General features: G+C 32.3%; 3 protein-coding genes across 3 annotated transcripts in view; 2 read left to right on the top strand and 1 right to left on the bottom strand.

Annotated features, from left to right (window-relative positions):
- Window positions 1-595: 595 nt before the first annotated feature.
- On the top strand, window positions 596-1,347 carry LOC143191639 (EEF1A lysine methyltransferase 2). Its single transcript, XM_076396940.1, has one exon. The coding sequence runs from the start codon at window positions 703-705 to the stop codon at window positions 1,333-1,335; it is 633 nt and encodes a 210-aa protein (XP_076253055.1). The 5' UTR covers window positions 596-702; the 3' UTR covers window positions 1,336-1,347.
- On the bottom strand, window positions 1,345-3,819 carry LOC143191635 (palmitoyltransferase ZDHHC6). Its single transcript, XM_076396934.1, has 8 exons — window positions 3,542-3,819; window positions 3,311-3,489; window positions 3,172-3,256; window positions 2,968-3,118; window positions 2,761-2,908; window positions 2,489-2,701; window positions 1,846-2,033; window positions 1,345-1,787 (listed from the first exon to the last, which is right to left on the bottom strand). The coding sequence occupies exons 1-8, from the start codon at window positions 3,594-3,596 to the stop codon at window positions 1,640-1,642; spliced, it is 1,167 nt and encodes a 388-aa protein (XP_076253049.1). The 5' UTR covers window positions 3,597-3,819; the 3' UTR covers window positions 1,345-1,639.
- Window positions 3,820-6,670: 2,851 nt separating this feature from the next.
- LOC143191627 (fatty acid synthase) overlaps window positions 6,671-12,772 on the top strand; it is a 52,818-nt gene continuing 46,716 nt past the window's right edge. The window contains exons 1-3 of the mRNA XM_076396879.1: window positions 6,671-6,883; window positions 9,408-9,557; window positions 11,253-11,420. Of these exons, the coding sequence (XP_076252994.1) occupies window positions 6,739-6,883; window positions 9,408-9,557; window positions 11,253-11,420 (463 nt within the window). The 5' untranslated portion in view covers window positions 6,671-6,738. The remainder of the gene's footprint in view (window positions 6,884-9,407; window positions 9,558-11,252; window positions 11,421-12,772) is intronic.

Here is a 12,772-nt window from a genome sequence, read left to right as displayed (position 1 = left end):
GTAGTTCTGGATTGTTTAGTAGAACTACAGGTATTCATTATTTACTTCATAATATTTTGGAAGTTTTTGGTTTTACAAAGCTGCGTACGAATTTTTACAAGATCTACATTATGTACCAAATATAATTCCGGTAACTTACAGTTTAAAGAATTAATTCCCACAAAACGTTTTTATCAAACGAAGAGTTGATAGCTTACACAACGTAAATTTAAACAATCTAGTTATAATAGTAAATAAAAGGGTATTCAAGAAACCTTCCTCCACCTACTCTTTCTCTTTTATCTCTTCTTCTTTATTCTATGTTTAGGAAACAATGTAATTTGCGTTGTATAACGGTATCTATTTTTATTTCTTGTCAATATCTATTCTATATTTTACTACTTATTTTTAAAAAATATTTGCCTTGTCAAACGATAATTTAATTTCATATCAGATCATCTTGCAGCATATACAATGTTGAGAAATTAGAAAAGCTTACAAGATACAATTATAAATTGAAATGTTTTTAAAAAATAAATAATTTAAAATATATTCTATCCTTAGAGTATATATTTAAATATAGTCATATATCTAATCGCCTCTAACTTCAGAGACGAAGAAATAAACACAAGGTTAGGATATAACCTATATATCTTTTGTTGTTTTTCTGTGTAATCACCTAACAAGGAAATAGTATTTATTCTGTGACCGTAATTTAATAAAATGGAAGAATTAGAACCTTCTGAATTAGGAACGTTGGAATACTGGGAGAAGAGATACAAACAAGAGATAAAGAACTTTACAAATCATGGAGATGTTGGTGAGATATGGTTCGGTGAAGATATCGTAGATAAAGTAACAGTATGGATAATAAAACATATACCAAAAACAGCCCGCATAATAGATGTTGGATGTGGTAATGGACATACCTTGATAGAATTGGCAAATGAGGGGTATACAAATTTAGTTGGTGTTGATTACTCAGAGAGAGCTGTAATTTTAGCACAATCCATTGCTGAAAATAGAGGACTTAATATAAAATACTCACAGTGTGATATTCTACAAGGACTAAATGATGTATATGATATTGTGCATGATAAAGGTACATATGATGCTATTAGTTTAAGTGAAAATGCACAAGAAAATCGCAATATGTATATTGTTAATATAGAAAAGGCCCTTAAATCAGATGGGCTTTTTATTATAACATCATGCAACTGGACACATAATGAGTTACAAGATCAATATAAGGATCATTTTGATCTTGATTGTCTTATCCCTACTCCACAATTTAAGTTTGGGGGCAAAGTTGGCAGTGTTGTATCGATATGTGTTTTTAAACATAAAAATAAATAATTACAAAACTTTTCTCTTAGTGTATTTATTGAAATACCCCAATAGTATAAATTCATCTGTGCTGACTAGCTGCACTATATAAAAATTATCAAATAAAAAATACTTACATCAAAATACTATTTAAACATCAATATTTACTTATTATCTGAGGCATAGATAAAAAGTTTGTTTCAGTCTTTCACATCTTTAAGACCAATAGATATGAATTTTTATTTAAGTTCAAGTATGGTATTTGTGTTGAATATAGAAAATGGATGACTTTGTGGCCTTGAAGATATTAAAATTATTATACCAAGAATTGTATTTACAAAATTTTTTTGTTAACATTTTCTGATACAGGAGCTTCAAGAATTTCAGTTGCACAACATCTAGGAAACCAACCTCTTAGTCTATGTAATACCTCCATTTCTTTAGGAATGTTATTCTGAACTTTTTCTCCAAATAACCAGTACCTGGAAGAGACACAAAAATAAGTAATAGTGTTAAAATATTTAGGTAGTTATAAATTACTTTTTCCCTCTCGTAACTTTCACCAAATCATTAACTTCCAGTTTTAATCTGGCTTCATCTGTACAAGGGAAGTTACAACAAACTTTTATACCATGTGCTATGGGAAACCAATATCCTGAGGTAGGTTTAATTATCTGGAATAACCGAGTCTTGAGACGTTTTTCTTCTTTTTGTTGGATCTGTTCAATCTGGAATTAATATTTCAATGGAAATAATTATTCAAGTCTTTGTTACCAAACAATGAATATTTAAAAAGTTAATGTATATATAAGTATTTTTTGTAACTACATAATATATTTTTAGGAATTTAGTTATGGAAATATAGGCCAAATTTAAATTGCAATTTTATTGCAAATAAAATGAGGTTCACAATACATGTTTAATTATTTATTAGGCAATTTTAATAAAGAATATCTATTGCATTAATTTTAAATACTCTAATGTTTAACTGATTATAGCTAGCATAATTGTTAGCAAGCTATAATGACAGTTTGTCGATTTTGAAATGTTATAGAGGCAATTCTTAATATATAGGCAAAATGTCTTACATAAACTTATTTGACTTTAAACAATATAAAATGTCAAATTATTTTTTCGCAGTTTTAGTAGATGTTTATTAAATTTTATTCATATGTTTGCTTACTGTAAGAGTGTATTGAGTACATCCCTTGATTACTGGCCAATGTACACCATCTCCTACTGGTTGAGCACTAAAATTAAGTACTTCTTTAATATTCCTCCAACGTCCTAAATTGTAAGGATACACAAATTGTTCTGTTGTATATCTTCTCCGATAATTTGCCTTTTCTAATATCCAATCTTCTATACCTGTTCTATTTCTGATTATTGCCCTTATCTGAAATAGTAGTGCATTTAAACAAACACAGTGCTTAAATAAATACAGTTTTTATATACTTGAAAATAGAGAAGCAATCCTACAGCCCATACAACACCTATGGCAAATCCTAAAGCTAACACCGTCATAATCATACCTATTAATCCTAAATTAACTATAGGGACGTTATCAATTTTATAATGCAAATAATTTACTCTATAAATTGCTCTGTAACAGAGATAGATATTAGGAAGATAGACGGAAGGTTTTTATTAAATTTAATTTACCTGTATAAAGAACATCCTAGAACAATTGAAGCATGAAAACATCCCAAAATGGCAAACAGTAAAAAGTAGGTAAAATGAGCATGATTTCCCCATCCAACGCAATTATTAATCCATGGACAGTGGTGGTCCATTTTTAATACACATCTTCCACCTGTTGAAATGAATGTTTCTATTAAATATCATAAGATATGTATCATATAATACATTTTCGGCAGTGGTGTGATCTTGGTGCTTTATAGCCTTGACAGATTCCACACATTTGTAAATATTGACAGTCATCAGAGTTTTCCTAAAATATAGTTAACACTGTAATGAATATAAAAACCATGTAGTTTATTATTACAGGTTTCCATTTTAGTTCTAAGTACCCGGGACCATGGTACATTGCTGATAGAAAATTATAAAGTGTCAGGCCTGATAGACTCATGAAGCATAGAGTATTTAAAAAACCACCTAAAGTAACCGAAGGCCACCACATACCACTACAATGTATTGTCATGCCAGTTACTAGTTTTATTATACCTAAAATACATTATTTTAATGTATGTGTCTATATACTCTAAAATATACATACCTATGGCTATTAAAGGTCCCCAGTGACATATTCTACCAAATATTCCAAAACACATTTTATGGATTAATACTAATTTTCTTACTCCTCCTAACCTCACTATTAAATACTGGAAATAATTGTATACTGATAAGCTTGCCAGAATTCATCCAAGAAAAATGTTTATGAGAAACAATGGACTTTTCTGACAATGCAACTGCAAATTATACCGTAATGTTTTCGTTTCATGTAGAGGGAAAGCCAAGTCTATTTTTAAAAATTGTTGACATAAAACATATGATTCATAACGGATTACTGTATTGATATGTTGACAAATCAATACAAATTTTTTGATTTGATATAAAATGTATGAATCTATTTTTTAATTCCATTCGTTTTCTGTGTTAATTGATGTATATTGTATTATTTTTCGGTACCTTAATTAAACTATTTCAGTGTGACGACATAAAGGATCATGAACTATATATATTATGAAGTAGACAATATTGAAATTTTTTTTGTGTTGTTTTAAAGTAATCATAGCATTGCAAAACTACAAAGATATTTCAAATTATCATTATTACTGAAACTCAACCTATAAAATGAAAAAATTAGATTTTGTGTAACATTGACATTATTCGGAACAATTGCTACAATAATTTACATCCATAGTATTATATATTTATCATTAACTATGAGAGAAATTTCATCAATCTTTCACAATAAGGATCGGTACATTTTTTGCCTTTTTTAAGTCTGCTTAGACCATATTTTGAAAAAGTCGCAGTCTCTTGTTTGAAGGTTATATTGTTGACAGACGTCTAATCTTAAGCAATTTTTCAAATCAAACAAATAAAGGCAATTTAATCAAATAATATATTGATTTTCCCTGGAGATACTGAAGAGTAAATATATTATATGTATAATATTACTTTGAATTTTAAAAGCGTCATTTTCTGATATCATGTTCTGTATAAAAATATATTTCTTAATATAAAGGGTGTTCTAAAATTCATACAGAACTAACTATTATATAATTGTGTTATTTTATGTAATTATATTATTATATTATTGCATTATGTACGTTTGAGGCTACAAGGCTATGTTAAAAGATTGATTATATACGAACTTTAAATAGTTTAGAATAGGTTTACGACATCAAAAACAATTGTACTGCTTTTTTATGGCAAAAATACCGTTCAATCGAAGCAATCGCTTGAAAAGTGTTACAAGGACTCCCCTCTATCAGAAACAACAAAAAAACGTTGGTTTGCTGACTTCAAATGTAGTCGTAGAGACACCGATGCTTCAGAACACAGTGGACGTCCAAATAAGGTGGTAACACCAGAAAACATAAAAAAATCGTTCTGAATGTTTTTGAAAGATATCAAAAGAATGTTTTTATCAGCAACTAAAATTAAGTGAAAATAAATTTGATTTTTATCTACGGATGTACATAGATTTTTAATATTTCAACTAAAAATCTAACAAAATTACATGATTTTCTCTTTTTATTCCATACCTGATGGTCAATTGAAAAGTCCACGGCCTGACACATAGATGGTGCTATTAGAATTAAATCCATATGCTTTTTATTTAGCCCTAACCCCCAAAAGATGCGTGTATACATTTGACAGCTGTTGGATCATTAGTTTGTGTATTATAGCATTTTGAGTGAAGCAACTTTTGTTATTGTGGAAAAATGGTTAAAAAGGAATTTCGCGTCTTGATAAAGTATTGCTTTTTGAAGGCAAAAATACAGTTGAAGCAAAAACTTGGCCTGATGCCGAGTTTCCGGACACTGCTCTGGGAAAATCAACCATCAAGGATTGGTATGCTAAGTTTAGACGTAGTGAAATGAGCACCGAAGACCTTAAAAAACTCTAAAACCTTTAAAAAATTCACAAAATGATTTTGAATGATCGTAAATTGAAATTGAATGAAATAGCAGACACCATAAAGATATCAAATGAATGTGTACATCATATGTACGAATATTTGGGTATGAGAAAGCTCTCTGTAAAGTGGGTGCCGTGCGAGCTCACTTTTGACCAAAAACAATGACGAGTTGATGATTCGGAACAGTGTTTGAAAACGATGAAGCGTAATAAACCAGAGCTTTCGCGTCGATATGTGACAATGGATGAAATATGGCTCCATAATTTCACTCCGAAGTCCAATCAACAGTCATCTGAGTGGAATGCACACGATGAACCCGCTCCAAAGCGTGGGAAAAGGCAACAGTCGGCTGGCAAAGTTATAGCGTCTGTATTTTGGGATGCGCATGGAATAATTTCCATTGACTACCTTGAAAATGGAAGGACCATCAACAGCGACAATTGCATAGTGTTATTGGACCGTTTGAAGGACGAAATCGCCGAAAAATCGCCGCATTTGAAGAAAAAGAAAGTGCTGCTTCACCAAGACAATGTACCGTGTCACAAGTCAATGGAAACGATGGTAAAAATCCATGAATTGGGCTTCGAATGCTCATCGACCGTATTCTCCAAATTTGCTCCCAGCGACTATTTCCTATTCTCAGATCTCAAAAGAATTCTCGAAGAAATTTTCGTCGAATGAAGAGGTGATCGTCGAACCTGAGGCCTATTTTGAAGCAAAGGACAAATCGTACTACAAAAATGTTATCGAAAAGTTGGAGGGTCGCTATAATCAATGTATCATCCTTGAAGGGAATTATGTTGAATAAAAAAACTAATTTTGTCAACAAAATGTGTTTTTACTATGGTAGGCCGGAAACTTGTCAACTGACGTGTTATATGCTTCCCTCATCAACCACAGTTTCACCAACCGCTGCTATCTTATCGGAACGCAACCCCCGCGGATAATGCAGGATTGCTGTATTTGAATGGATTAGAGTGATTTACTTCAGCAAAATACGGATAATTTTGAATAATTGTATAAAATAAAACCGCATTTGCACTTTATTTTTGCATATTTTCGAATAGCTTTCTTCGCACAATGGCTTGTTTTTTTAGGTACTTGTCCGTTCTAGAACATTTTGAAATTTTAAATTGCATGAACCGTATTATGTGTGACCTTTCAATTCGAGCCTTCGATACGCGCATCTGATTTATTTTTTAAGTAAATTCAATTAATATAAATGTATTTTTCGGCTTCTAGAACGTCTCATTATATCGGCGCTTATCGCCATAATCAGTTATCGCTTATATTCCGCTGTTAGGTTTCGATATCTTTGCAGGATGGTTTCGAAGGACATGGAGCTGGTTAAGGAGGACGTGGTAATATCCGGTATCGGAGGCTATTTTCCCCAATCAATAAATATAGAGGAATTTGGCGACAATTTGATCGAAAATAAAAATATGATCGAAAACAGATGGAAAGAAGGTAATGTATTCGCAGGTTTTATCCTGTTTTAAATTAACAATAGAGGAAATATTTATAGCTGGATTTATATATAAGCTTTATATTTACTTAGTTGGTTATTCTGACAATTTCTCTTTGGTGAGTGTTCAGTGTTAAGGAGAGGAAACAATATAATAAAAAAATACATTTTGTTTTCCCTCTTCTTTGAGGAATTAATGTGCAAAGACGAGTTTATTTATTTAAACGATTAACGCTATAACAAGTATATAAAGGGTCGACTTGGTTGACGCCGTGGTCAAGGACATAGGGCAGACTTCCTATTGCGACAGTCCTGGGTACGAATCCTGCTGGGGAATGGATGTAGTTTATGTTTGTGATTGTAACTGCAAATGTCTTTATAGGCAACAGTGGAAAATCTGACAAGGAATAACTATCCGAGTCACGCCAGTAACCTGGAAAAGACCGAATTCTTCTAGTATGGTCTCTAAGTTGGTCACTGGCCAGTCGGTAGGCTTAATGCCGAGGACCATGGGTTGGGAGCCCACGTGAAATCGTAGGTCCAGTCCAGATAAATCCTTGTTGGTAAAAAGGGAAATCTAAAATAACTAAAACGTATATCAAGGAAAAGACAAATATATATATATATATATATATATATATATATATATATATATATATATATATATATGTATATATGAATATGAAGTGGCTGATAAGAACTCTACAGTTCTTTTTGATGTAGCTTGTTGTCAGATAAAAATCTCCTGTTTTCTTGACTTGTTGATTGTTCCTTGATTTTGACTGTTTGACTATTCTGTTTCTATTCTTTGACAAATTCTGTTTCTGTTCTTTAATTAAATCTGTTTCCTTCTGTACCCAATTACGACACGCGGTTCGGTTGCAATCCAGAAAGACTCAGGGATAGCAAACATGCTATCTTCTCTGATCTGCTCTTCTAGCAGATTTCCGATCTCCATTAAATGCTTATTTTACAAGATGTGAATTCGGTCGGTACACCCATACGGATCTAATATCTACTTCAAGTTTATTATACCCAACCAGGTGAAACGGCTTCAGGTTTTCCAAAATAACCTCCTCAGGAGAATCTTAAACGCTGGTTTGTCAGAAATAAAATGCATAGGGAAACTGACACTCCGGAAATCAAGCACTTCATATCTCAATCATTCCTCAAACAACAACTCAGCTCAAGTTCTTCTGAAAACGCGCTTATTCGCGAGCTGGTCGACATGCTGGGGCTTAGCACGGTGTGTGTTTCTTTCTATTCTTAATTCTGTTCGTCACTATGAATTCATCGTGTTTTATCGCCGAAGCTGTTTGGACGTTTGGTTCAAGAAACCGTTTTTTGCATCCCGATTCCTTCTTAATTTCGAACAGGGAAAGACACACTCACGGGGATAAAACAGGTGGGTCAAGAACTTTTAAAATGGGTCGAATATTCAACGCCTTCTTGAGTGTTATGGTTCTAATCACTATTCTTGTAACAAGCTTTGTTTCGGAATCTACGTCCTGGTATCTATACTTCCATTATAACCTGACCTCACTAGACATTTGATACAATACGATATTAAATATTGTTTCAAGTCATAATTATTTTCCCGGGTCACAAATTGCGTTGAAACAGTGAGTATTTTTTGATAAATTGAGCAACAATTGAGCATGTTGGCCTTACAATGCTGTAAAATTAATTTGTAACGTCTAGTAATTAATAATTTTTTCATTATATCTTGTTTTAAAAGCATTAATTTTTGTAGGCAACTTTTATCGGTAGTGGTATATGTTATTGTCTCAAATTTACATATAATTTTGTGCTAGGAGGGTGACCTAGGAATATTCTTCACTAAATCTCGTCCCAGTTGGCGATTAGCTTGTTTAGGTGAGTTCCTCACCCAAAAAGTTGAATTCGACACAAAAATCCGGGAGGTATTCGTTTACTTTTCATTCGACAGACATGTCCAAATCATTGTAATCTGCGCCACTGAATTTGTTCTTCAGCTGTGAACGAATTACTGCATCTGACTGACTACATTTACAATTCGATCTTGAAGATGAACATGTAGAATTTGCTTAAATGTTTACAGTTTATAGATAACAAGCTACAATAGTTTCCAAGTCTTGGAGCCATACAGAAGGATTGGCAAGATATGCATTCGAAACAGATTTTAGTCTTGATTGGTGAAATTTTCTTTCTTCCTCACGTACTATTTAGAGAGATATTAGAGACATAGGGAAGCGAATGCTCCTGCAGCTTTATTTATTATTTCAGCGTTAGAAACCACTTTTATTTCTTGTATTACTGATCCCAAGCACCTGAACTTCTGCATTTGCTCTAAATGAATCCGGCTGAGATTTAAAATAGCAGGAATTTTCGATGTCAATTGTAGACACTCAAGCTCATATAAAGAGTTAACTATTTCGATATGATGAGTTTTACTGAATTCTGATTGATATTTTGTGTTTTTCATTAAATTCAATTAAGTCGTTTGGTTGATGTGATGATGATATACATAATGATATTAATTTTCAGGTGCTAAAGGTATTGTTAATAAATTTGGTGTCATTCGCAAGGTACATTTTGATAATTCCTTCTTTGGCATACATCGGTATCAATGCACTTATATGGATCCCATGCATCGGTTGGCTTTGGAAAGGACTTTTGAAGCTCTTATTGACGCAGGTAAGACTTTTATTTAATAGCTGATTCAATTATAATGTGTCCGATTTCCATAGTTCTCCAATTTGCTGATCGTTACATTGTTACATTTTCGTTTGATGAAAATAATTTAGCATTAAATAATTTTTGAATAAACTCCTTTTTAGATTAGAAATAACTAGTGGAAAATATATTTCATATTGTTATCTTGAGCGCTTTTGCAATTTTGATTTTTGTGTATTTTCTATCGATTATTGGTACGATTTTTAAATTGAATTATTATTACAATTTTGTTCCCTTTTTAATAATTATTACACTTAATATTTTAACAATTTGATCAGTTAGTAGTAAGAAAATAAAGTATGCTACAATCATGCTTATCACTATAAAGGTTTTTCTGAGCCAAAAAGCAAAATGTGGCAATGATATTCAAGAATCTTCATTTTCAAAACGAAATAACTCTTTACTAGATTGAGTGCTTACCGATAATGTTCATCTTTCAAAAGTGTTACATGAGTAAGTGTTACTAAAAATAGGCGAGTTTAAAGGCATCTAACACGCGCCATCTTGGTTATATGACGTTTAGATCAGTTTTACATTAACCACTGTGTTGTGTAGACGTTCAAATTCTATCATAATATACACAACGAGAATGAGCAGAAATACTGACAATATTTATTGAAAATAATCTTTGCATTATTTCGACAGTATAGTACGACAGCAGACAGGCCTCGTTCTGGAAGACAACGGACCTCTCGTAACGCTGAAAAGGTGGCTCTGGTGTGCGATAGCGTTATAGAGTCTCCATAAACATCAATTCAGAGAAGTGGTTCCCAGATACACATTTCTGCACGCAGTTTAAGGCAAATATTTATATCTTTTTTGTAAATGTTCCCGTACAAAATTCAATTAGTCCAAAAACATCCTGATCAACGAGTTGAGTACAGTAATACAATCCTAAGGCTGTCTGGCGAAATTGAAGATTTTTCGTCTAAACTGATAATGAACGATGAAGGCCATTTTCTACTCAGTGGCCACGTCAATAAACAAAACAGTCGGTTTTGGAAATCCTCAATTAATTCATGAAACATCGTTGCATCCTAAGGTGTTGCAGTTACTGTTACTGATGAACGGCACCAATATATAATTCGAAACTTTCTTGTGCCTGAAATGGAAGAGCAAGGACTAGAGGACATGTGGTTTCAACAAGATGGGGCCATAATACACACCGCTCGTTCCACAATTCAATTATTGAATGATATATTTGCACGAAGACCAATTTCGCGAAATAACGATTTAGCTTGGCCAGCCAGATCTCCGGATTTAACAGCACCAGCCTTTTTCTTATGGTGTTTTTTAAAATCAAGTTTATGTGAATAAGCCCCAAACGATTCAACATCTTAAAGACTATATTAGTCACGAGATTGAAGAAATTCAGCCTCAGATGTTGCACGGTGTCATGAAAAATGCCTTAAAAAAGCCGAAAATTACATAGCGAATCGCGTTCATAAAACAAAAAGTCAAACACAACAAAACTTAAAGTTATAGGCACTCAAAATGGTAGCGGGACTTTTGCTCCACGTTGTATTAGGAGAACCGAAATTACTACAACCCCAACCTATATAATTATAATATTCTTGCACAGAAATGTATTTTATTTCATTGGACATACTGGAAAATTTAAGTTAATATTAAAATATTAAAATACTGTTATTATAGGCGTTAACCCATCAGAAGTAAGAGGTAGAAGAATTGGTGTTTATATGGGATCTTGCATCGGAGAGAGTGACAATTTATTTATGGAATCTATTGTGTCCGGATTTGGTATTATTGGACATTCCAGAGCCATGATGTCCAATAGAATATCTTATTGGCTTAATTTACACGGTAAGATTCAATCTATTGTTATTTATAGAAAATTATGTATAAATATAAAATATTACAAAAAGTTCCTGTAATATTTTCACTAAAGTTTGATTGTTTCCGTAAAAATGTAAAATTTTGACCTATTGTGAGACCTAGTGTTTGACCCTAAGTGAGCTCTGTTGGGCAATCAGCATCACATACCTCAACCCTTCGTAGTTTTATCTAAGGAAATAATATAAAACATTTTAAATATAATCTACATGCTACTGTCATTGTATATTAAATGTCATTGTGTTTTTGCACTACAATATTTTTCATATGTTAGTAACATTCGTACTTGGAAATGCCTATGCAGGTAAAAAAGTATGTTCAGCTATATTCTTAAATATAGCACAAGCCTTCGATAAGATCATACCTGACATTGTTCAAAAGCTGTAGAAAATGTTGCTGAAACAACACACTGGGCTATTGCAATGTTAAATTATAGTTAGAATGTTTGGAATCAAAAAGGAAGCCTTTCTACAATAAAAGAAGCTAAATCAGGTGTACCACAAAGAACTGTTTTGTTGTTTTGCTGGTGAAGACAATAGGGAAGAAGCGACACAAAAATAGTCAAGCGACAATATAAATAATTTTACCCAAACTTGGAAAATAAAAATTAACGAAAGTAAATCTGTACATGTGTCGTTTACATATAATCAGACCGCATAAGCACCAATAGCATTAAATAATACTATCGTTCGATATAGCAATAATGTGAAGTATCTCGGAATAAATTTTGATGCAAAACTTCGCTGGAAGGAACTGGAGTTAAATATTTTGGTTAATTGGAAGAAAATCACAATTATCAGTAGATAATAAGTTATTGTTATGCAAGCAAGTATTGAAACCTATATGGACATACAGAATGTAGTAATGGGGATGTCCTGCGAAAACTAATATAAACACAAGCCTTCTAGAATAAAGTTTTGATTAGTATTGTTGGTGCACCGATATATCTATAGGACTAATTACTTACGCTTACAACGATATCTTCATATATAGACTCTCACTCAGGAAACCAGGAGGATTACAAGGGGACATATGTCTTAATAGAAAGACATCAAGACATACATAAAAATTATTACACCAAAGACTAAGATAGGGCCGATGGATCATCCTAGACTATATATACCTAGATTTCAGTTATTCTAAAAACAGATTATAGGTCAGTCGCCGACGACTATTAACAATGTAAAAAATAAATTAAAAACAATAATTTTACTAGAACATCTTTTATAAGATAATTAAAAATATCTAAAACGGAATTATAACCAAATATGCAAGCGTTGTTATTTAATTACCATTACATTTCTTCGGTTTCAGTAGTTTCT

Source organism: Rhynchophorus ferrugineus, unplaced genomic scaffold (genome assembly GCF_030347505.1).
Source record: "Rhynchophorus ferrugineus isolate W39M unplaced genomic scaffold, kcgeb_rfMv2 rfM2, whole genome shotgun sequence".
Classification (NCBI taxonomy): domain Eukaryota; kingdom Metazoa; phylum Arthropoda; class Insecta; order Coleoptera; family Curculionidae; genus Rhynchophorus; species Rhynchophorus ferrugineus.
Note: the sequence above shows the minus strand (reverse complement) of the source record. Positions and strands in the feature narration are given on the sequence as shown.

What these genes read in the sequence shown, in the direction of transcription:
- LOC143191639 (XM_076396940.1), top strand. Translation starts at nt 703, where the DNA reads ATGGAAGAATTAGAACCTTCTGAATTAGGAACGTTGGAATACTGGGAG.
- LOC143191635 (XM_076396934.1), bottom strand. Translation starts at nt 3,596, where the DNA reads ATGTGTTTTGGAATATTTGGTAGAATATGTCACTGGGGACCTTTAATA. An exon ending in TAGAACTAAAATGGAAACCT is followed by an intron (nt 3,257 to 3,310) that starts GTAATAATAAAC and finishes ACTATATTTTAG; the next exon opens with GAAAACTCTGATGACTGTCA. An exon ending in AAAGTTACGAGAGGGAAAAA is followed by an intron (nt 1,788 to 1,845) that starts GTAATTTATAAC and finishes TGTCTCTTCCAG; the next exon opens with GTACTGGTTATTTGGAGAAA.